General features: G+C 41.8%; 1 protein-coding gene across 5 annotated transcripts in view; it reads left to right on the forward strand.

Annotated features, from left to right (window-relative positions):
• The window catches only part of CLCN1 (chloride voltage-gated channel 1), a 56,894-nt gene that overhangs the window by 17,580 nt on the left and 19,038 nt on the right, over positions 1–20,276 (forward strand). For 3 of the 5 annotated variants that reach the window (XM_032680802.1, XM_032680803.1, XM_032680804.1), the window contains exons 1-8: positions 2,548–2,944; positions 9,121–9,271; positions 9,798–9,929; positions 11,429–11,557; positions 11,661–11,794; positions 12,409–12,486; positions 15,868–15,946; positions 18,149–18,274. In XM_032680802.1, coding sequence (XP_032536693.1) covers positions 2,732–2,944; positions 9,121–9,271; positions 9,798–9,929; positions 11,429–11,557; positions 11,661–11,794; positions 12,409–12,486; positions 15,868–15,946; positions 18,149–18,274 — 1,042 coding nt within the window. In that variant the 5' untranslated portion in view covers positions 2,548–2,731. Of the gene's footprint in view, positions 1–2,546; positions 2,945–9,120; positions 9,272–9,797; positions 9,930–11,428; positions 11,558–11,660; positions 11,795–12,408; positions 12,487–15,867; positions 15,947–18,148; positions 18,275–20,276 lie in introns of those variants that run through there. The other 2 variants (XM_032680806.1, XM_032680807.1) reach the window with 2 other exon arrangements.

Below are 20,276 nucleotides of genomic sequence, written 5' to 3' on the forward strand. Positions count from 1 at the left end.
AGAACTGTGGCAAGAAATTACAGGAAAAGTGATAGAGGAGATTTGACAGCAGTTACCAGGCAGCAGCAATGCAGAAAGGCAGACTTTTTTTGGAGTGTGCTCTGCATTCTTTACTTATGGGACTCTGTGGATCTGAAAACACAGGCAAGACAACGGGTAGAGCTGGAACTATACATTTCATTAGATCAGTTCTCAGTCTTTTTCTTGGTAAATGGTATCTCAGGAAACCAGGGGTAGAGATATTTTTTGATGGGAAGTGCTGTCCCACTGGTCATCAGATAAATCCTAGGTCCTTAGCTGCAGATGTCCTTGGAACTTGGTCTTTAGAGTGTACATAGGTACCACCACAGCACAATGATTGTTCAATTATCACTCTACCACTCCATGCACTGGATGAGATGTATTATGTTGTGGAAAGCAAGAGTGAGGGCTCAGGGGTTTTGTAGGTTGCCTTCTTCATGTGGATAGTAGAGGTTCAAGTGGCATCTAGAGTCATTTGGTGAATGTTGGCCTTGGGATCGTTCATGCTTTTATTGATAAGGTGAGTGACACTGGTGCTGAGAGGCTGAGAGGGACAATTCTTGGAAAAAGCCTTTCAGGGTAGGATCATCCTATTTTAGTCTATTATTATTATATATTTATTTCCCATGGAAATTTCACAACAATATCAGGCAAGAGAGAGAGTAGAGTTTGATTAGCTGGCAGTGTGGGGTTCATTTTCATACTGTAGCAATTTCTAATGTGCTATTCTTGTGCCTTTTAAAAAACATGAGCTAGAAGAGTGAACTTTTGGGTAAAGGTTCTCAGTAGTTTTTTCTGGTGGCTGTGATGATTGTTCCCCTCCGGTACACATAATAGTAACTAAAGATCTAGCGCTGTATTACAGCTTTGGTGTTTGCTGAGCCTTACTGTGGTTGGTGTTTAGGCCTCCTATATATGATGTGCACTTATATTCTACAGAGTTTTTTATGTTTTATACACTATATAGTATATACTATGCCATAGTGACATTGGTCTTCCAAAAACATACCAATATGTTGGGAGCAATTAATGCTTTTATAGATGGTAATCTATGAGGATATCCAAATGTTTTTCTCTGATTTCCTAGACATAGTCACTTAGAAACTCTTCTTTAAGGTGACTCATTACAAGTTTTGTCCTGCTGGTTGGTAGGTAGCCTTCCTCCAGAAAACACTGCTTGTTGACAGTAAAGTGAGTGCTGGTGGGAATGAAACAGGTAAGTCTCTAGATTTTGAGGCAGCACTGGTATTGCTTTTGTAAATATTCAGTGCTTGCCTGGCCCACCACCAGTCATGGGTTGTAGAGACTAACAATATCCATATGGATATTACTGGTAATGAACATCGATATGGATATCTTAGCAGAAACACTGGAGGAGTTGAAAAGGTGGTTTATGGAGGAAATTAGGTGTGTCTTCTTCTTTCTTTCTTTCTAATTCACTCTCAAGGACTATGCAGATTAAGAAAAAGCAAAAGAAGAAATGTTTTACAGGGGTCTGCAAAATGAAATAATGGGATCACTGCTCGGAATTTTGCCTCTCTTTCAACACCATCCTGCCTGCATATCTCTTATCCTGCAGTATGAGAAGCTTGACATGTGGGGTCTTTGTTTTTTTTTTTTTTGTACGCAGTTTTTAGGATCTTGAACTCACTGTTCTTCCTTAATTAATAACCATCAGAATGGATACAGGCAGCACACTGGCAGTACTGGTAGATGCCTCTAGGCCATGTTGCTGTAACACGCTTTATATTCCTAGCACTGTCTGGTAGCTCACTGGTGTTGGCTGAGCTTGTTGCTTTTTTCCCTGGCTGAGAAACAACTGGCAGATTGGAGAAAAAAAGCTGTTCAATGCTCTAGTGTGTGAAAAGTGAGCATTAAGAAGAATAAATTTCTGCATACACCTATAATTGAGTACCTGCAGAGCAGTTTGGTGACATTCTTCAAAGTGCAAAGTGTTCCCCATAAGGGCACGTGGGAAGGCTGAGATTAGACTCTAATGCTCAGCAGTTTACAGGGATACCTGACTTCTCCATTAGGGATTGCTCCTTCTCTTGTGGGCCATGGACTTAGGTAAAATTTTCTTGGGACACTAAGTGGACACCTATCTTGTTCCATCTCATCATAGTTGCTGGCATCTTTATCATTGTCACTCAGTCTTTTGGACACCTGGTATCTGGGGAGAGAATGAGGAAGCCTCTTGACTTTTGTAGTCATTGCAAACACGGCTTGCTCAGGATGGGAAGCTGTGAAAGAACTGATATCCTGGATAATATTTTCTGCTTCCTCCTGTCTGCTTTCTTTCTCTGTACTTATATCTCTGTCTGTCATACCACCTCCTTCCCCCTCCCCCTTCCCTCTCCTTCAGGAGTTCCCCTCTTGCTCACACCTGATATTTAATCCCAACAGAGTTATTGCCTTCTGCTGAGATCAGGCACGGTACTGAGGAATCATGTGGCAGATGAAGGTTACTATAAATATAGTTGAACCCTGTCATCACTGCCTTTGTGCAGGAAGGGAAGAAAGTGAGAGAGGCACAAGGAGGAGGAGGGCTGGGGGTGCAGAGAGAAAGAGAGTGCAAGAACAGGACAAGTCAGAGTGGTCTGAGGAGAGAAAAAAAGAAGGAAGGAGCAGCAGAAAATGCGGAGGCCTTGCTCTCTGCCAGAAGACGAGGTGGTTCTAGGTAAGGCCCAGAGCAGCAACTCCGTTAAGGATGAGCGTGAGGAAGAGTAGAGGCATGGAGAGCTCAGAGACCATGACGCAGGAACCCGAATCGAAGCCAGCTTTGTGGGGGGGCACACCGCAATACGACTATGTCTGCTTTGAGAAATGCACCCGTTATGGGGTACCCCTGGAGGCAGGACGCGAGGCCGGGGGCACAGGGGACGACCCGCGCTACCTGGAGAACTCCCTCAGCTACCCACAGGTAGGGCTGGACAACTGGGATGTTTGTGGCAGCATAGGTCTCCCTGAGATCACATAGGCTCTTAGGGCTCCCAGAACAGTGCTGGTAGAGGACACATCGCTGTCCATTCCCAGTTCCACAAATTCTCCCCTTTTTGTTTGTTGACTCCCAGGTCAGGCATTGGCATTCAGGGTTGTACTTAAAGCTAGGAGTCCTTATCAGCATTTCAAGTCAGAGGTCATTTTCACCTGCCATAGATTCAATGAGAGTTGGAATGGACATGCTGGGATGGGGAAAAATCAACCAGTGAATTAATATATTTGTAACAACAAAGAGAAGCTGCAGCTGCCTTCATCTGCATAGTGATATTAAGTAGAGCAGAAGAGTGAATAAAATCAAAGAGAACAGTGATGTAGATGGATGGGTATCTGTCTGCACAGCTGTATAGATGAAGTAAAGCTCTCTTGTGACTTTTCTCTGACCAAAAAGAACTTCATGGTCATAGACCCATACATGTATATTGATAGTTTTGATAATTCTTAGGGGAGCTGTAAATGAGGGATTTTCTAACCCTTACACTTGACCTGGCTCTTGTTGTAGTTCATAAAAGCAGTGGTTCAGAAAAATATCTGGGACAGAGATGTACTCTGGTTATGGCTTCTTGTTCCACTACTCTCTGTATCTCCTTTACCTCTACTTTTGGGACAGCCTCATGCAAAGGGAGGTTTTACAGTGGAGCCCTGGTATCTGATTTCCTACCACTCTGCTCAAACCAATCTGACCTAAGAGGGCTTTGGTGCAACAAAGGATCCAATTAAATGATGAGAGAGAGAGTGTGTGAATGTGCAATTCATAGAGTGGGTGTTTCTCCTTACATGAATACAAATCCCCTTACATGGATGGTGAATAATTGATGGGGGAAGATATTTGTGATTTAGTGATAGAAAAAAAAGCCACATTTGGCACCAAGAAAATCTCTTCCAGTAGATAAGCATCCCAAGGAGGATGGTTATGTGTCACATCACAAAATATAAGAGAATTGGTTATCTGGCCATATTCAGGAATTTCTCTTCTGAAACTACAACATCAGAGAATTTGCACGTGTCCTACACTAAAGTCTTCCGAAACCACCCCCCGGTTGGTTTGGAATCAGCAGTGCCACTGGGAAGACCTCTGGAAAAGGTCTGACTGGAGCATGGGCTGGGGTGGGACAGGATGGAGAGGTGTGTGTGCCCACCTGGAGCTGAGCTCCACTGGGGGTCACACCTGCCCCATGGGGTGCAAGTAGGGCAGCACCTGGGGCTGGAGAGCTGAGATGGGCAAAGGAAATGCACCTTGGTGTGTGCACCATGAACAAACAGTGAGCTGGGGTGTGGGAGGGAGCTGCAGATATGTAAACTGCTTCTCCAGTTAAGCGCATCCCAGAAACATTCCAGTTCACGCGTATCCACCAGATACGCCAGTCCCACACATCTAAAACCATACTCACCAGCAGACACAGATGACACAGTAAGGAGATACAACCCACCACTGTGCTCTTGCTGCCTGGCACCAGAATGTCTCTGTGCTTGGCTCCAGAGGCATGATGGTCAGTGCACGTAGATAGACAACCTCAAGCACAAACAAGAAGGCCATCAAATCCATTCCCAAGGATATCTTCAGGCAGATACGTCCCCAAGCAAGCATGCATTTGTGAACAAAATTTGCAACTGAAAAAAAACCTGTTCTACTTATAGTTTTACTGAAAAATATGTCCCAGAAATACTTTACATAAACAACCATGTACACATATGCATGTATATTTATGTATGAAACTTTGTATGCAGACATATTCTGGCAAAGCCAGGCTTGCTGTGCATGTGTGTATTTTGCTAGCCATTCATCCACATTCAGATAAATTATAAATATGCATGTTTACGTTGTACAAACATGCATACTTATTAGCATGTTATTAACATGATAAACAACCTGCTGCACATGTTTTCATCCATTTCCATCTAGATTAATCATTAAGATTTCTTTCTCCACTGATGCGTGAAAAAACATTTGGCAGAGAGAGGTTTTGATTCTGTTGTACACTTTTCTTTTGCTAGCTGTTGCCTTCTGTTTTACCTGTGATTTGATTGGGTTTGCACAGGCCCTAGAACAGTGAAGTCTTGGTCTTTTGCCTTGGACCTTCAGATAATAAATGGTAAAACAGCATATAGTGCTTAATAGATAATAAAATAGGATGATAATAATAACATACACATGATGTTGGACAATTAAGATAACAGATAGTAGATATATGATAGATGATATAATATACCTTGATAAAAATATACATTATCATACGCTGTAGAATTTTGTATTGCTTTCTGTCTGCATGAAAAAGCAGCTACAGCTGGTGAAGTGTTTAGAAGCTGTGTTATTTGTGACTGTGGAAAGTGTGTTCCTGGCAGAGAGCTCACTCAGCAATACACAGATGGGTGTAGTGGGAGGGATGTGCAATACGAAATCAGGCAATGCAGTAATACAGAATAACAGGCTTACAGAGAGGTAGGTGAGAGGGCCTCTGGAGCTCTCCAGCCCAAGCTCCTACTCACAGCAGGACTGACTCCAAAGACAGGTCAGGTTGTTCAGGGCCTTGTCCAGGCGCATTCTGAGCATCTCCAAGACTGAAGATTCCCCAGCTCTCTGGGTATCTGTTCCTGTGTTGAACCACACTCAAGAGGGGGTAGATGGGGACATGTTTTCTTTTTGCATGGACTTTTTTGCAAGCTGTATTTTTTCCCTTTTGTCCTTCATTGTGCCCCTCCAAGAAGTCTTGCTCTGATGTTTCTCTCCAACCCCTCTCGCCCTTCAAGTAATGGAATTGCTGACAGACCCTCCCCTTTGCCACCTTTTCTACAGGAAAAACTATTACTTTGTTGCTGTCCCCCACTGCTTGCATGTGCCTCACTGGCTCTATGTCTAAGCCATTGAGTCAAGACTTTTTACTGACGTCTGAATCTACTTATGCAGTGAATTCTGGGTTTTCACCTTTGAGACCAATATGGCTTCTCTTTTGTGATCCATCAGAAAAAAATCACCTAATGAAGATAGCAGGATGGTTACAAGGCTGGAATGAAAGGGATGAGAAGCAGCCTCAGTGACTAGGAGCAGCAACTTATAAATGGGATGCACTGACAGTGCTGGGGAAAGGGGGTTTCAGGACTGGATTATTCTGTGTAAAATGTATTGTTCAGTCTGAACAGCATGGGAAATAGCTTAGACTTTGGACTGTGAGAGAACAGTTTTATACATGTGCTGAGCTCTCAGAAAATAGCTCCCAGAAAAGTCTTGAGATTGTGATGTATTTTTTCCCTGAGATTCTGTGCAGCTTTTCCTCTGTTATTCAAGCAATGAAACTTCCCCAGTTTTTGAAAAGACAAACCCTGCTGGTTTACAGTTAAGCATTAATAAATGCTTCCTCCCCGAAAATGTTCTTCACCCTGGTTGTGCTTTTTCCCTGGATGGTTTTTTTTTTTATATGTATGTTCCTCCCCTTAATCCTTAGTGGTATTTACACCTTCAGCTGGTTTTGCATCATTATCACGTTCTCACTCAGCATTTAGCCAAGCTAGGCGTGATAGTACCTTTTCTGATTCAACTCTTAGGTGGTAACTGAGATCTTATAAAATTGTCTTCAATTTTTCTGGTGCTCAGAAATCCTGTGTTCCTTGTGTTAGTGAGGGAGCAACAGAAGAAGAAACAGTCAGAGTCTTACTGTGTTATATTTTTAGTTTTACATGTGTTCTAGTGGAGTAGATAGTTCTTGCCTAACCTAATTTTGCTTTCTGGATTCTTTCTCTGTCCCACAATCTCTTACCATTTTAGATACTGCCAGATTCCTGGAGAAGCAAAGCACATGTGCGAATCATTCTTTAAATGAGTTGAAACTATCTTGTTTGGCAGGACAAACTTCTTTTTTTTTATGCCTGTGGACTAACTTCTTTTTTCCCACATCCTGAGTGCACCATTTTCCAGCCAGCCAGAAGCAGTGAACTAGGATACCATATGAGGACTTTCAACATTCTTACTATTATACTGTCATGATGTTCCATCTGGCAGATGGAAGATTCTAATTTGAATCTCATACTTGATATAGGTTTGAGTTCACAATTGGATTTAAGCTGTATTTGATATAAATGCATCCCTCATGACCATTTAACAGCAATGAAACACTAGCTGAGGTGATGTGAAGATGCATTTGTCTAAAATCTGTTAGTACTTAGCATTTCTGGCTGAAATAGACACAGTGAGAGAAAAAAACCTGAGCAGTTTGCTATGTAGGACTGCATTCTGTATGTGGCAGCTTTTAGATGAAATTCTTCAGCCTGATGTTTCACTGTCCTGTCTATATTATGGAGTTCAGAGCATGGCCATTCCTTACTGCAAAGGATCTGCATTGCTTAATTTACCTAGAATGTGTTGGTAATCATGTGGTTAATAATTGCATTAAATTTGTGTAGTTTCCAATACAGTGATGAAAAGAAGAATACCTTCAGCTGTTCAGGTAGGATCAATCTGTCCAAGCGACACTAGGTGAGCCACCTTTAGAACAGCATGATTTAATAAAGCATAGATGTGTTCGGTGGAAAAAAAAAAATCCACTAGGATTTCCAAAGGGAGCTATGGCATATGGTTCAAGCGTCTCTTGAGGAATATGTGCAAAAAAATAAAATAATTAGGACTTTCAGTCATATTTGTTATATTGAAATATTAACTGATAGAGCACTGAAACAGGTGCTCAGAGAAGCTGGATAAATTCCACCGTTGGAGATGTTTAGGAATTGCCTGGACAAGGTCTTGAGCAGCCTAATCTGGTTTATCTGGCTTTGGAGTTTGCATTCTGTGGGCAGAGGCTTGGCCTGAAAACTTCCAGAGGTGCCTTCCAGTGCAAATCTTTCTTTGATTCTCTGAATCTATTTTATCTTAGGGGAACAGGAACATCTCTTGTGTTACCTCGAAAGGAGGAGGCGGGAACTGTCAAATAGAAATGTCTTCTAAGTGTGTGGTAGTGCATTATCTCTCTCTTATGTCTCGTCATTCTCCAGCTGAAGTGTTTGACTTTGCTGATAAAAACATTGCTCACTCTCCTCCTGCCACTCAGAAAATCTCAGAGAAGCAGATGTTGTACTGCAGAGGAAGCAGAGTTGCCTTCTTACAGGTGGGAAGTGCATCAGGTGATAACCTGACCTGAAGCAAAGCTAAACCTGGTTCATTGAAGGACTTGTGAGAAGGAGAGGCTTATTCTCAGCTTCTTAAATACACACCTTCCCCACTTATACTCTGGAAGAGTGAGGTAGGTTAGCTGCTCTTCAGGGAATCTGGTAAACAAACAAGGGGGCACAGTCAGGGTTCTTCAAACTCCCTTAAGATCTTGTTGACAAGACAGCACAACTGCCGTGTTTACTGCATACCCATGTATGATATATCCTTGGTAAGCATGTGTAGCTAGTTGTGAATTGCATATAACCAATGGCATTTCAAGATTAGTATCTGAAGACAAAGACTGGACTAAGTAGTTAGGAAATTCAGAGGAATTGGCGATACGTGAGGATTTAACATGCTGATTTGGGTAAATAACAGAAGTGCAGTACCCAGTGATATTTCTGAGCTGATGCTGATTCTTTTCCTCTGCAGGCACCATCAGTGGCTGTGTGCCCTGTTAAGCATTCCTTGGCAGCAGGAGGAACAGATGTAGGACATTCCTGCAGCCTGTTTGATAGTGTAATACATCTCAAAACCTTGAGAGATGTTTTACAGTGCTGCTGAAATCTGCGAGGCAGCTTTGAGGATGGCAGCCTGATGTGAACTCTTTTGACCTTCTTTTGTACCTCCAGAAGGTCTGCTCAATCTCTTTAGACCACAGCCAGCTTTTTCTTGGCATGTTAGAAAACAATGAGAATTCTGTGACCATATTTGTACTCCCAAAAAGGAGATTAAAAGGTTTTGGAAAGACTGGGAAGTGGGAACTAGAAAGAAAAAAGAAAAAAAAGAAAAATGAGCTGCATCGGTTTGAGAGTTTCTGTCTCAGTCTCCCTCCTTGGGTACATTTGGGCCCGTACCTTGGACCATTGGTGGATTGATCTGCCTTTTCATCCTTAATGCTATCTGTGAAGGAGTACTGCCTTACGTTTTCTATTGATCTCTCTTGCTTTCTGCTCCTCTAGCTTTATGGCAAATACACAGATCAGATAACTGACATTTCAGAGAAGGAAGCAGCAAAACTATTGAAGAAACAGGTCGAAAAGAACAATGGAAGACCCCTGAAACGTGACAGTCAAGTACAGATCAAAGAAGAACACTATTCCAAATGTCAAGGTAGGGAGAATTCATTTTTCATTACCCTATGACCAGACATTGGGTAGGCCCGCCAGAGAGATGGAACTTAAGCAATTGTGACTGGGGAGAAGCACAGGGGGAAGGAAAAGGAATCTCACTGGAAGAAAAAACTTCTTCATGTGAGCTTTCATCCTAGGAAGAGTCAAGATCTGTTTGGAATAAAAAACAATAATAATATTTTTTTCCACAACAGATCTCTGTAACAAGAGGAAAACGACTTCCTTGTATCAGACTTTTGCTGCTAGTGTACAAGATGTTAAATTCCACCCTATGTATCCTCACACACACACACACACACACACACACACACACACACACACACACACCCTCCCCTTTTATTTTTTTGCATAACTGTGTGAGAGAGGGATGGGTACCAGTCCTTCAACACAAATCCCATGATGCTTCCAAATAAATCCTGATTGTGGTCAGTTCTCAGCATAGGAGAGATAGACACGTGCTTCATCTATCTTCCCTCAGTTTTTCTGGTTCACTCTTTCCTCCACAGACTGTGCTAAACGCATGCAGAAATATATTACCAAGAAGCTTGGAGAGGACTGGATTTTTTTGGTTCTGCTGGGTCTGGTCATGGCGTTGGTGAGCTGGGGAATGGATTATGCCAGCGCGAAGAGCCTAGAGGGTGGGTCCCGTTCAGGTGTTGCAAAAGCAGATTGTAAATGACACAAATGTTTTACAAAGCCCAGTGATCAATGTTCCTCCTCCTTTAACATCAGTATACATCCTCACCCCTTGCTGTCAGGGAAGTTTGAAGTTTGAAGGTTAAATGGGAAGAGGTTCATTAAAAGGATGGCAGGGAAAAATTTAGAAGTTAGTGGGCATAAACAAAGGATATGTGTATAATGAGCCAAAGACAAAACCATTACCTTCAATACCTTCCCCTTCTGCTCCCTTGAATACGCAGGAGCACAGGGAAGTAGTACTGTGGTCCTTCCTATTATACTGCTTCTCTTCCTCCCCAGGAATATTAAGCACATGAAGATGGGAAGGGGAAGGAGTTCTTAGACGTCCTCCTGACACTGTTTTGACTTTTTATATCATTATTCTTTCCAACTTTTATTTATACAGTACCCTGCAGTTTTCTGCTACCTGGCATCATAGCGCTCTGACCTTTGGCCCTTTTCAGAAAGATCTCCTCTTTGCTGTCTTATATCCCTTCCCTGCATTTTTCCTGTGCTGTTTCCCCTTTCCCAACTATAAAAATTACACGATTTTTCAGGCCCCCTTCCCCTTATCTCAGTGTGCACATGCACACACAGCATTGCTCACATCTTTTTAACTGCACTGTTCCTTTGTCCTTACCTTCAGTGTCCCAGTCCTTACCAGCACATGCACACCAACCCTTTCTGCTTGGCTGCTGATTTCCACCAGACACTGCAATTCCTCAAAGCTCCCAATATTCCTTCAGCCAAGGTTCCTCCCAGAACTTCCCCATCTGCCAGGAGTCTGCTATAGTCTACCAGTCTCTGAGAGTCCCTATCCTTTACTTTCTGCAGCTGAGTCCTTTGGTTTTTGGGTTTTTTTTCCTTTCCCTCCCCCAAGTCTCAGCCTCCTACTATGTAGGGAGCCAGCACAGGCAGAGAAGATACAGTTGCACAGGAGCTACAGTTCAGTTTGGATTCTCAGCCACTCATGCTGTGGTATCTGCCTGAGCAATGGTACCACTGCTGTTTTAATAGCTATTGGCACAGCTCCCCTCATGCTGCTGCTCTCCAAGGCAAATCATAATCAGAGCTTTTAAACTAATTTTTAGGAAGAAAAGATTGGTGGACCACTTTATTCTCCTTCAGGACACACATAAGAGAGTCAGGCTGCCAAATGAAAAGAGACTGTACAGTGATTCAACCTCACAACTGCTTAGGTCAACACACCTCTTCTTAGGTCACACTGGGGCACAGGCATTAATAGTGTTTTCTATCCATTCCTCCAGAATGCCTGCTTTATTTGGGAATTCATACTCAAAATGTAACAGGGCTTGTCTTAGAAAATAAAGACTTTGGGGTAGCATTTCTCAGGGAGATTTAGCATGGGCATGTTTGCAAGTGTGTGATTCTTTGATATGTACCAACCTGTTTGGAGCAGCTGTGGTTACTGACAACTTGTCTGTTTTTCTGTCTACAGCCTACAAGTGGATGTACAGAAAGCTGCACCCGAATGTTCCTATGCAGTATGTGGTGTGGGTTGCATACCCACTTGCTCTTATTCTGTTTGCGGCCATTGTCTGCCACCTCGTTTCTCCACAGGCTGTTGGTGAGGGCAGAAGGCATGGCAACATCTGTTTCTGTCTGTCTTGTTTTTCTTGTTTCATTTGCCTGCGGGTTTAGTTCATTCCCTGCTCTGCTGTTGTTATCAGGGTCTGGGATCCCAGAGCTCAAGACCATTATGAGGGGAGTGGTCCTCAAGGAATATCTCACTCTCAAAGCTTTTGTGGCCAAAGTTGTGAGCCTTACAGCTGGTCTTGGAAGTGGCATGCCTGTGGGGAAAGAGGTAAATATTGCTGTTTCCATGTGCAATAGTGATCAGAGTCTGGAAAATAAATGGAGATTGGAGGACTGAGGAAGATTAAAGGGTCTGTAGCACAAGTCTTATGAGGAGTGGCTAAGAGAGCTAGCGTGGTTTAGCCTAGAGAAGAGGAGGTTCAGGAGGGACCTTGTCACTCTCTACAACTAGACAAACTGAAAGGAGGTTGTAGGCAGGTGGGGGTTGGTCTCTTCTCCCAGGTAACAAATAACAGGACAAGAGGAAGTGGCCTCAAGTTGCACCAGGGGAAGTTTAGACTAGACATTAGGAAAAACCTCTTCACTGAAAGGGTTGTCAGGCATTGAAATAGGCTACCCAGGCAAGTGATGGAATCACCATCCTTGGAAGAATTCAAAAGCTGAGTGGTTGTGGCATCTGGGGACATGGTCTAGTGGTGAACATGGTGCTGCTGGGTTAACAGCTGGACTCTGTGATCTCGGCAATCTAGGTCTTTTCCAACCCTATTGATTGTCTGAATGGTTGAGATGGCCAAAGAGAAATTATGAGGTCTTCAATAGCTAAATGGCTGTCAGTAACCAGAGGGTAACCCTCTCTTATTTCCTCCTCCTCTTCTCTTGCAGGGTCCTTTTGTTCATATTGCCAGCATCTGTGCTGCAGTACTCAGCAAGTTCATGTCAATCTTCTGTGGTGTGTATGAGGTAAGACACGTGTCTCTGCATATAGCTTTTCCACAGGCTGAACTCCGTAGACACATAGGATAATATGGGTAGGCCACAGAACAGAGAGGAAATATGGTTTGAAGTTCACTGTACTGCTGAGCAGCAAAATACAAGCCAGACAAAATGGTAGTGGGAGGCCAGATATACAGTCTAGGACCACCAATGTTACCTTTCAATTACACAGAGGCTGATTAGGAATATGTATTTGACAAGTTTTCAATGCTGATACTTTTGCACTGTGATCTTGTCTGTATAAAAAAGTAGCTGCAGACAAAAATCAATTTGTCCTTAAGCCAAATTTATACAGCATTGCTAATTATAGACACTGATACCATCTCTATGCTTTTGTTATTGCAGAACAACCTCTGCAGGCTGATCACTGTGTTGACTAGTTGTACAAAAAAATCTATTAACTGCACATATAGCTAAATGTAGGAACTCCCTTACATACAGGCTCTTAGCAGAAACTTACTGTATAATACAACAACTGGAGGGGCTGTTTTACTTGAGTGTCTGCGCACAAGGACCAGTTGTCACTGCCGAAGACCAGCTGACAGTACTAAAGACTGCACTAAAGCGTGTAGAGCCTGCTATTTGTAATAGCAGTGGCTGAATCTGCTGCTGGCTGTTGCTTATTTTCATTATTCTGGGTCCTAACCCCCTGGCTTTGCTCCCTCTAACCCCAGCATGCCCGTCTCTGGCTGCACTCTCTGTTCCAGAATGTGCATAGGCAGTTCGACCTTCTGGTGCCGGCTTGCGCAGTTGGAGTTGGATGTTGCTTCGGGGTTCCTCTTGGAGGCAAGTGTCTTCCTATATGTGGCATTTAATGTACAAGTCATTTAGCCTCTTGCTGTGAGGTTTTCTGCTCTCAGGAAAGGTTCTCCACAGACACCTTACCACTCTAGCAACACGAGTTCTTTCTTTTCACATGAAACTGGTGGCAGCAAAAGGAAGGGAAGGTTATAGGAAGAGTGACACCTATTAATACGCTGATTTCTAATCAATAGCTTGTTCAGTCCATGCTTGCCATGGACGTTGTTCCACCTGGAGAGCACCAAGGGCTGTCCAGAAAGTCAACAAGGATCGAGTAGAGAATGGAAGTTAAAAAACTCTCCAATGTAAGGAGTAGCAGTAGAGCAGGAGGTGATGGCAAGTGTGACAGGAAGTGATAATGTGAACTGGAAACTACTACATGAATACTTCAGCAATGGACTGGAGAACAGAAACATCAGTGTGTGAAGTTTTGAACTCCCCATATAAGAGAGGTGCAAAGAGCAAATGAGATGATTGGGAGTTTGGAGTAATGGTATATGACAAGAAGCTGAGGAAGCTGGGTTTGTTCAGCCTAAAGGAAAAAAGGCTAAAGGGGGATGATGTAACCAATGTCACCAGCCACCTAAAGAGAGGTTTTAGCAAAGATTAATCCAGGCTCTTTCCAGAGTGACATAGTGCAAGAAGCAACGGACACAACTTGCAACTTGCAACAAGGGAAATTTTGACTGTGTTCAAGGAAATTATGTTCCCTTCTCCCAGGGGTGATTCAGCACTGCCATAGATACTCAGAGTTTCCAGGGAATTTCCACCCTTGGAGATGTTCAGGACTCACCTGGACAAGAACCTGATTTAGCCTTGGAATTAGCAGAACTCTGAGGAGGAAGTTGAAGGAGGCAACTCCAGTAGTCCCTTCCCACCTTTCTATGATCCCAGTTTGAGGAGAAATGTGGAAATTTATGTCTCCTCCTCACATTTGTACTAGTCTTCTGATTCATGGAATTTCTTTAAACAGCACATGTGCCAGAGGAACATAACTTCTCTTAAAGCAGTGGAAATATATTCATAAATAATTTGTCTTTAAAACATTCTCCATTCTTTGTTGTGCCTTCATTCCACTTCTCTCCCTCCCCATGCACTGCCCTGAGCCTCTCTCCATGGTTATTGTGCTCATAAGTTTAAGGAGTTTTTAAATGCTATGTTTTTTTTCTAAGTTGGCTTTATTTTACCCATACACTACTTTCCTGTTAGTCTTCAAACGGATGAGTTAGCTGACAGATGCAACATGGTCTTGCAGCAGCAATAATAATGATCTTTACTCTGGTTGGCTGTTTTTAAAAAAGGAACGTAGTTTGTCTGCTACAGATTAGAGGTTCTTCAATTGATAACTTGAGAAAAGATGTGCCAGGAAGAAAATCAGGCTCAGCAAGAAAGAGGCTGAGAGCTGTATGTCCCCTTGCAACAAAGGAAATTCTATCCTTGCATAAAAAACATTTCTTCCCTTGCCCCACGGTGGTTCAGGGGGCAGAAGTGCCAAGAGCAGCTAGGGAATCTCCACCGTTGGAGGTGTTCAGGGCTCACCTAGCACCTTGATCCAGAACACCCTGATCCTAGCACCCTTGGTCTAAACTTGGAGTTAGTCCATCTCTGATGGAGAGATAGAGAAGCACTCAGTGCCACTTTCCAAACTAATACTTGCTGCAAGTCTGTGATAACACTGTAGTATGGGAACAAACAGAAAATTATAATAGTTTTTGTAGCCCTAGTTCCTCTTTTGGATTCACACCAAATTGCCATATGTGATTTCCATTGCCTGGGAGACATGTAATCTTCAACTGACCTTAGTCCAGGATATAGCTTGCAACTTCATATCATATTGCCCGTGGTGCATAATTCTTGGCACTGTTGCTGATAAATACCACTGTATGTTTTAATGAAGATGGATATAAAAAGCCAGTTTATCCCTTGACAAGTTAATGGTGCCCAGTCTCTTAGAAAGACTCTACCTTTTATACCTTCCAATTCCCTTTATTATCGTGATAGTTTTCACCAGGATAGCACAATGTTTTACTAGGTGATCTGTTACCCACTCACCTACCCAGCGTGAAAGGACCTTCAGCATGAGTCCACACTCTGATCTGGACATGCATGTGCCTTGTACACACTGACTTACAGGGTGGTTTTTTTGAGGCAGTCTGTGGCACAAGCACATCCTGAGATTCCCTGCCAAAGTAAAAGAGATGGAGCGAAACCTACTTAGGCTCATTCAACCCTCTGGAATATTTTCCATGAGACATTTCTTTTACAGTGACAGAAATGTGCATGTTTCAATGGAAGATGAGATGCTGCCTTCTTCATGTGTTTTGAATGTGTGATTCCAGGTATATGCCTGTCCTATGCCAGGTCTTGTCTTTTGAATATTTTGAAGCCATTTCAGTAGGGAGAAATAAGATAAATGTAGCTATAACTGAGGCTGGTGACAGAGCTGTGTGATGTTATGTGGCCATACCTGCCAATTTTGTTACTCACTCTCTGATTTCTTTCCTTCTTTCTTCTGTTTGTCTGTGTCTCTGTCTCTTTCACCAGTAGCAGCCATATTATTACACAGATGTCCTGACTGTGGGGTGTGCTGTGGGCGTTGGCTGCTGCTTTGGGACACCACTTGGAGGCAAGTGGCTGTTCTGTTTCCTTTTTGTCAAGTACCTAAATCCTCTCCTGACTAGTCCTCCTCTCCTCTTCCCCTTTCCTGCACCACATTTTTGATCTGTCATTTACTTTGGACAAAGAAGCTTACCTTTATTGTTACCAACCTCTCCGGCATCTCTGACACAGTCTTTTTTCCACGTGTTGCCCACCTTCTGGAGGCAGGAGGGGAAGGCTCTCTAGAACAGTGGTCTCCAAATTGGGGTGCACGTACCCCAGGGGGTGTGCAAGGTGATCGATTGGGTGTGGGAAGGAAATAGCAGAATTTTTATTTTTTTAATATAAAAAACTAAATAAATTAAACTTTGCTAACGTTAAGTATACGTATTGGTAGTGGTGCCCTCTTATGTCATATGGCCACTTATCACATACAGTGCATGAGGCATAGGGTTGTTCCCAAAGCAGAGAGTTGACCATGGTGCCTCAATCATTTGCTGTCTTTCAGCATATTGCAATGTGTTGCAATCAATATGTGCCCACATTGGATTAAGTGGATTTTTAGATTATATTATCTAGTGTTAACTAAATTAATCCTCACAAATTTGACAAGTGGCTTAAAAAGATCCCTGCAAAGAGGCCATGGATTGAAGATAACACTAATAATGCAAGCTCAGACAAATGACAAGAAAATGGCAGAGCTGACACTTCTACTCCTAGTACAGGCTCTTAATCAGCCACACTATGAGGTACAGGAGTGATTAGCTAATCAGACCTGACAAGAAGTTGGACAAAAAAATCAAAATTATCAAAGACTATTTTAAATATGGATTTACATCTGCTATCATTAACGATGAACCTCACCCTAAGTGTGTATTGTGCTTTGAGAACTTCACTAATGATGGTATGAAGCCATCAGAAATAGTAAGACATTTAAAATCTAAGCATCCAGAACATGAAGACAAACCTCTACAATTATTTTAGTGATGTTTCAAGTCATGTGACATTCAATACAGTACAAAATTTCACTGAACTTAATGACAAATTACACTTAATGACATTAGTGTAGAAGACAGGAAGGTTTTTCTTGCTTCACAGTGAAATACAAAAAGCCACATACCACCAAGAAAACACTTGTTCTTCCTGTCAAGGTATAAATGTCTGCAATAATGCACAGTAGAGCAGCAAACTAAAATGCATTCCTTGGTCAGCAAACACTATGGAAAGATACTTAGAAAACATTGCTAAAGGTTTGAAGAAACAGGTATTCGTACAAATTACACTCTAGAAGCGGCTTCCTGTTTGGATGGATGAAAGTACGGGTGTTTCTAAAATGCCTCACATTATGGTATTTGCCAAATTCTGTTTCAATAGTGAAATACATGCAGAACTACTTTCTGTGAGTCACTGAAGGAAAGATCTAGTACAGAAGCTGTGTTCTCAACAGCAAATCACTTCTTTAATAAAAATACTTTATGGAAAAGCTGTGGAGCGGACTAAGAGAAGGACTGGGTGGTTACATTGACAGTGCTACATCGGGAATTTGTTCACTGTGATGTTCATGGATGAGCTATTGCAGCAAAGAAATGGGAGACAGACATGCATAAGGTGCTACAGGATATCATTGATGTGCTTCATTTCGTAAAAACAAGATTGAAACAGCAGAGTCTTTGCAATACATTGTAATGAGATGGGGGGGTAGTGACCATGAAAATTCTACAGATATTTGCTGATTATTGCATGGCAACTGAATTTAAAGAGCAGTTACACATTTTTCTTTTACAAAAATGACAAGTCTTCTGAATTTGCTGATCTTTTCTGTGATGACAGGAGTCTGTCAGTAGCATACCACCTAGCAATTATTTTTGAAAAAATAAACATACTTGATGTATGTACTTGATGTACTTGAAGGTGAGAACAAAATTTTTTTGCTCCATTAATAAATAAAACAAATACTTTTTTAAAATTTTTGTTTATTTCATCTCATCTTTTTTTAAATTTCTTTTTCGTATATGTTTTATATTGTACATAACATTTTAGTACAGTAATGCATGCATATTATTTTTAAATAAATACATGAGGGTACATGCTCAAAAATCTTTTATTGATAGGAGTATGTGATCAAATAAGTGTGGAGACCACTGCTCTAGAAGGCTGTTTAGAAGCCTCTCTCATGCTTCTAACATTGCACTTCTGATTTTAACTTTGCTCCCTTTCCATCTCTTTCTAGGGGTACTTTTCAGCATTGAGGTCACTTCCACTTACTTTGCTGTGCGCAATTATTGGAGAGGTTTCTTTGCAGCTACCTTTAGTGCCTTCATTTTCCGAGTTCTTGCAGTTTGGAACAAGGATGCAGGTAAGCTACGAGCTACTGTCTTCATACAAAAGTTGCTGTATTAATGCATTACGTTCCAGCTTCCTCAAAACCACAATGCTCTACGACGTTTGAAACTTCTGCCATAACATGTGATTTCAGCAGTACAGAGGAGAAGTGTCTTGTCATAGATTGTCTAACCTAACCTATTCCTAAGTGTGCTGAGGATATGACTGATAAATGACAGAATATGAGTGTTTGGCAAGCAAAAGGGCCCCTGAGGGGAGATTTTTGCCTCTACTCAAAATAATATGAAGGCTGTAAATACAGAGATACCCCATCACAGAGAATGCAATACCTACCACAGTGTATGCTGCTGTGATCTGATGGAAATACCATGGTCTACTTTGGTCATCTCTTAACTAAAAACGTTAAAACAAATAGTCAAGAAAATTGAGATGATTAAATGATTAAGAGGCTACAGGACTGCTGGGATATGACTGAAGGTCCTGAAAAAATAACTGTCTCAAGTAACTGAAAAGCATGAGAGTGACATTTGTGCAGACAGAAATAGCACAGGGCAAACTTCTTCAGAAAAGCATCTCAGACATTGCAGGAATAGAGCTCTGGTGCAGAAGAATGCCATTTCTATGTAAACCTCTTCCTTATAATGCCTTTTTATTTCATTTTTACAGTTGAATCTATTTTATTATCTGAGCTCCATGGGGGCAGTTTGATTAGTTAAAACTGCTATAACTTGTGTCTGGGCTTCACAGGGCTGGATTTTTTCGGAGTTTGAACATACTCTTGAATATAGAAAATTACTACACTTTCTACTCGAATGTAGAAAGTGACTACATCTTTGTTTATGTCACAGTGCCTAAAAGCAAGGGGTATTCAACCATTAGATCCATCACAAAACACCCCTCCCCTCAATCTTTCTGTTCTTTTCATTAAAAAATATAAGAAATTCAAAGAGAGATGACAGGAGATAATCTCCTGTCCTTCACTTTGTCTACTTTCTCAAATCACTAGAAATCAGCTTAATCCTGAAACATCTTGACTCCTGCCATATTAATGGCTCCTTAAGTTCTGCTTCATTGACTATCTGGGTTAAAAAGCTCCATGATTCAATTGTCTATTACAAATTGTTCCTTTTCATAGTTCTGAATTTTCTTTGTCTGTGTTGCTAGTCTCCTTGTTCTTGTATCAAGGAACTAGAAATTTTTGTGTAGCTAAGTCATTCATTATTTTATGATCTTTTATCATGCCTGCTCTAACTTATCTTTCATGTCTTTTCTTGCTCATTTCCCTTGGAAGTTACAAGCGCAGTTTTTTCAGTCTTTGTTCATGCAAGGGTTTTTCTGTTATGCCTGCTACCAGGCAGTAGCAGGTAGGGAAGTGATCATATCAGAGTGACAAATGCAATTAAGTTGTGTAGCATCTCACCAAAAGTCTTTTATTTCTTAGACCCACAAAATCTTTGCCTGCTTCTAGATACTCATGGCTTTCTTGGCAGGCTTTACACCATTATCTGTACTTTCCAAATAACGTCTGGCCCACTCTCTTTGACTGCTGAAGCTTAAGCCCCTGTTTGCCAGCCGTGGAGGACTGGAGTTCTACAATTTGCAGAACTTCTGCTTTACCATGTCCTGAACTTTCATCTTATTTGCCATAGTGTTTTATGCCTTGCCTTCCTTCTGCTCCTTCTGATCACTTCTACATGTTATTTTAAAGTGTTTACATGTGTTATTTTAAAGCGCAAAGCTATTTTTAAGTAGACTTCACATTAACTAGACTTTCTCATTTCTTTTTACTTTTTCTAACCTTGTAAGAATTGAACAGCTACTCTAAAGTGGTGAAGTTTGTAGCCAATGGAGAGAAAAGGGCTTAGACATTCAGTTTCAGGATGGGTTAGCCACTCAGGAAACAGAATGAAGATAGGTGCAGTGAATCTTTCTGTGGAAAGTTCTTTCTGTCTTGTGGGAGTAGAGAGGGAACCTAGAAAGACTCAGACTAAGTGCTGTGACTGTCTCCCTTTGCT

The sequence above is a fragment of the Chiroxiphia lanceolata genome, chromosome 2 (assembly GCF_009829145.1).
Source record: "Chiroxiphia lanceolata isolate bChiLan1 chromosome 2, bChiLan1.pri, whole genome shotgun sequence".
NCBI classification, from domain to species: Eukaryota; Metazoa; Chordata; class Aves; order Passeriformes; family Pipridae; genus Chiroxiphia; species Chiroxiphia lanceolata.